This window comes from Amblyraja radiata, chromosome 3 (genome assembly GCF_010909765.2).
Source record: "Amblyraja radiata isolate CabotCenter1 chromosome 3, sAmbRad1.1.pri, whole genome shotgun sequence".
In the NCBI taxonomy this organism is placed as follows: domain Eukaryota; kingdom Metazoa; phylum Chordata; class Chondrichthyes; order Rajiformes; family Rajidae; genus Amblyraja; species Amblyraja radiata.
In genome coordinates, this window is record NC_045958.1 from 41,396,332 (window position 1) to 41,400,840 (window position 4,509).

General features: G+C 43.6%; 1 protein-coding gene across 1 annotated transcript; it reads right to left on the minus strand.

The window, feature by feature from the left end:
- Nucleotides 1–922: 922 nt before the first annotated feature.
- On the minus strand, nt 923–3,881 carry gas1 (growth arrest specific 1). Its single transcript, XM_033017682.1, has one exon. It carries the CDS (start codon nt 3,572–3,574, stop codon nt 2,735–2,737), a length of 840 nt encoding a protein of 279 aa, XP_032873573.1. The 5' UTR covers nt 3,575–3,881; the 3' UTR covers nt 923–2,734.
- Nucleotides 3,882–4,509: the final 628 nt, after the last annotated feature.

Genomic DNA, 4,509 nt, shown 5'->3' on the forward strand with positions numbered 1-4,509 from the left:
GTGTGCAACCGATATTATTTCCACAGATCCCTGGCTCAACAACCGTAAAGTAGTTACGTACATTGCTTGGTACATGGGAAGATACAAGGGTAGGCTCGCTCATCGTTTCGACAAGTATCACCATTGATTATTTTATTTGGTGCATGTTTTGAAAATAAAAGTTTGTCACTGATGTCACCCCTGAGAGGCCAGGGTAATGGATATAGCAATAAACACCCGGGTTAAAACTACAATGCATTAACATAATTTAGAATATAAGAGACTAGTTATTGAAGCGAAGTGAAACATAAAGATGATCGCTTCTCCTCTGTATCTGACAGTCCCGGTTCATATTTGTTATGCCTGTTGGCACTCTCTAAGCAGTGTAATATGCAACGGTAACCCGGTTCTTTACCAAGCGTTTGGCGGATGATTTATATTAGGCAGATGCTATTGACAGGCGCTTGTAAACCAGTCCCTATTTATCCTCTGGGTTAATTATCACTCCAGCTGCTAGACCCTAGGCTTTGCAGTGCTAATGTCTTCACTCCTCGCTGGAGAAATCTCACTATGTCTCGTGTACCAAAATGTATTTTCAATTGAAATCGGGAATGTTCAATCTGCTTTCGACTTACCTAAAGAGCCATTAGTCCAACTATGTACATAGTAGAAACTAAAAAGCGCCTGGACAGTAGTTAGCAAACAACATTTCACTTCGGGTCAACAGGTCATCTTTTAAAACGTAATATATTTACCAGCTCTGTCAAAATAACAGGTAGTTGACAAAGTATTCTACGATTCTATTTTATGGTCCTTCGTTTATCCGAATTGATATTTACAAAATGGCAAGTCTGTCAAAGTCTATATTTACAATTAATCATTTGAGACGCGAATTAAAAAAAACCCCAATTTAAATCGAATCATGTTGTGAAAACAAACGATATTTGCAAAAGATTAAAACATAAATTTACTTCAGTGTGTATGCGAGGTGAGGAAAGATGCTTCCGGGAAGACCATACCCACTTTAAAGTACATATAAAGAGGTGTGCAAACAGCTACTTACAGCGGTTACAAATGTAAGCATACAGGTTTCCCTTTATGTAAAATCCGCATAATAGGGTTGCGGTCGTTAAACAAATCCGTCAACCAAAGTAAGTTTATTTGTGGGCGCAGTTAAACTTTTGACTGGGCTTCCAACCGCAACATTGAAGAATAAAATAAACAGCAAGAGAAAAGATAAATAAACTTGTTCTGCAAGGCTGATGTGGCGCGACTTACTTGAGGAGGCACGGGCAATCCCCCAGAGGACTGGGCCTGCTTTGTGTTAAATGTTTAAAGATTTCAAGCGATGGAGCTTATTCTTACTGCAAACACTCTTATTTACAAGGTCAAGTATACCAGCACTCGACGGGCGCTTAAGAGTGTAATTATTTATCTAAGGGCGTTTGAGTGAAGATCAGGAGCCCTGGCAGGAGCCCAGCCTGAATGCCCTCAAAGCCACTCAGAGTAGAAGACATTACATTATATGCATGGTTTCTCCGATGTATTTTGCTTTTTTTTGTGATGATCCTCATCTTTGACCCTTTTCCCTTACAGCCGTGGAACTAAGTAGACATCTCGTGGATGCACATGGGTCAAACAAGTGGACCGGCTGCATTCCACAACACATGCAATTGTCGGTTTAGTTTTTTTTTGTTAAAAAGTGAAATATAACAGATTTTCTTACACATTATGCTCAGAGGTATTTACACTGGAAATATGTAGACAACTCTGCCTTTTGTTGCATTATGCAGCAACTAAAAGATAAATCTCCCAAAATATAATGAGAAAATTAAATGTTTCTTCGGAAACTTCATACAAAACATCCAGTGTGGACTCAGCATGTCTGTTAATATTGCTTACTGTGCAATTGTAGTGTTCCGCCTCTCCGTGCATTAGAATTATTTTTTTCAATAAGGTGGTTGTTCTATTGATTTCTACAGCAACTTGCAATAAAAGTATGAAAGGCAGAAGAAACACAATTATCCGAAAGTCAAAACTCGACCCAGCTGTCAGCTGTGAAAACAGCAAGCTCGAAGCCTCTGGATGTTTGGGAGAACACAAAGTTCGCGAAACACCTTATTAATATTAACAACGAAACGCCAATATTTTCACATTCACCCAACACACGCACACACAGGGTCTTGGGGCATTGTTTTGAACTAGATGACTCTTTATGGCTTCTATGAAAATACAACGTTAATGGCAACCTTACAAAATATTTTAAAAGAACAATTTCTATCAAAGCCAATTTTTATATCTTTCGTTTTCCAAAAATACATATTTAAAGATTTTTCAAATCTATATGTCGCATCTTATATTGTTCAATTGGTAACGTCGATCGTTCAATATAAATCCATTTCCCTTTAGTAAAAAGTATTGAAATTTTGCACCATAGCCGGTAAAATCAATGCATTCACTTACTGCTCGATGCAAAATCAAAGCCATGTGGTTAAGTCTATATTGCAATAAATTATTCTCCAAATGTAACTTTATACACAAGCACACAACTACTGGTTAAAAAACACCAGTCATATAAGATTTATACTAGTTGCACCAGAGAATAATTTCATATCTCTGATGCAAACGAAATACAAACAAATCTTACCAGAATTAAAATTTATATAAAAAGTCTATAAATTGTCTTTTTTTTATATTGTAGATGGCAGTGCAGCGCTTCTTTATTGAATAAGAATATAAAAGTTGCATTGTTCAATTATAACCGGGCGATCAGTAGTAGTAGTAGTAAAATGGATGCCATCAAAGTCAAAACATTAGGCACTTGGACGGTAGAGGAGTCTCTGGCGCTTGAAGCGTACTTTTTCGTGCCTCTATTATTATCATCATTATAGCCGATAACGTTGTCTGTTGGATCATCTTCATAGTCCCAGTATTCATCCGGCTCCATGTCCGAGCCGCTACTACCAGAGCTATGCTCGGGTCCAAAAAAGCAAAGTCTGGCCATGTTGTCCTTAATCGCCTCGCAAATGGGGCGATCGGATCCATCGCAGATGCACTCCTTGAGAAGCAAAGCTTTCGGGATAACCAGCATGCTCTCGATTACTTCGCGGCACGATTCTGTGCATTTGATGCCGTTGAAAAGTTTGCCGCAGTTCTGGAGGTAGCGGCGCATGGCGTTGTTGCACTGTGAATCCATCTCGCATTGCAGGCGGGCTTCGGTGCAGCCCATTACCCCGTCCCGGTTTCGGGTCCTAGGCAAGCAGGGCTCGATGGCACGCTTGGTGCTTTTGCACAGCTCGTCGTGGACGCAGTCGCAGTTCTCCAGCATGGGTCCGTTCTGCGTTTGGTTGAGGTGGATGAGAGCCGACAAGCAGTGGCTGGGACACCGCCTGGTCTCCAGGTTTAACACTGACCTGCAAGCCTCAGTGTACTGCTCGTAGGCAAAGCTGCAATCGGGCTCTCGCTGGCACAGCATGATTGCTTGCCAGCAGATCCGCCGGGCCAGCACTCCAGAATTGCTGAAAACCATCAGTAAACAGACGAGTAAACAGACGAGTTGCCCCCCGAATCGGATCAAGCCAGAGAGACTTGCCATCGTCTTGGTGTCTGAAAGGTTTGGAGTTTGCTATTTCTTTGCATAGGGGATGGCTCATGTCACGCATCCATTCAAAAGTCCTCTGCGACCGAAGCGAAGAGTTTCTTCTTTCTCGGTATTTGCCCCCAGAACGTCTAACCGCTTTCTCCCCGCCTGCCTTTCCGTCAACACACTGCATGCAATGCTTCGAAGAGTTTGGGCTCCGTTTGTTTTTACAGCAGACTTCCCTCCTCTTCCTCCTCCTCTTCCCAACACACACACAAAAACCCCAACGTGCTCTAATGCCTTGGGCAGCGGCTCCTAATATATGCAACAAGCTGCAAACCAGCAGCGGTGCAGCCCCGACCTATCCCTGCCCCGGGCGCCGCCTCCGCTCTTTGTGTCGCCACATCCCATTGGCCGAGAGTCGCAGATCTCGCCCCGCTCACTTGAGACGCCCGCTGCTATTGGCTGACATCACCCGCCCTCTACGCTCATGTTGCGAGTTTGCAGAGGCTCAGGGCTGTCCCTCCCTCCCTCCCGCCCGCTGTTGCCAGTTGACAGCTCCTGCCCCGCCATGAATACTCCCACCACAAGGTGCAATCCATGCATCCGCTCACTGCAAGCTGCAGAGTGTGATTGACGGCTCCTTCAGCCAATCACAGACCCGGATCCTGAGACCGTGTCAGCTTCCGGTCCCGCCCCCTCGCGGCGTCTACAATACAATTCAATTTCAATTTATTGTCGGTACACAAAATGCTGGAGAAACTCAGCGGGTGCAGCAGCATCTATGGAGCGAAGGAAATAAGCGACGTTTCGGGCCGAAACCCTTCTTCAGACCCATTTGGACCCCTTGAGGTCCAAACGAAATGTCGTTCCTGCAGCCATACATTACAAAACAAAAAGACCCGAGACACAACACAGTTATCACATCGTTGTGATGGAAGGCAAAAAAA

Excerpts from the sequence above, each read along its gene's own strand:
- gas1 (XM_033017682.1), bottom strand. The coding sequence starts at position 3,574 with ATGGCAAGTCTCTCTGGCTTGATCCGATTCGGGGGGCAACTCGTCTGT.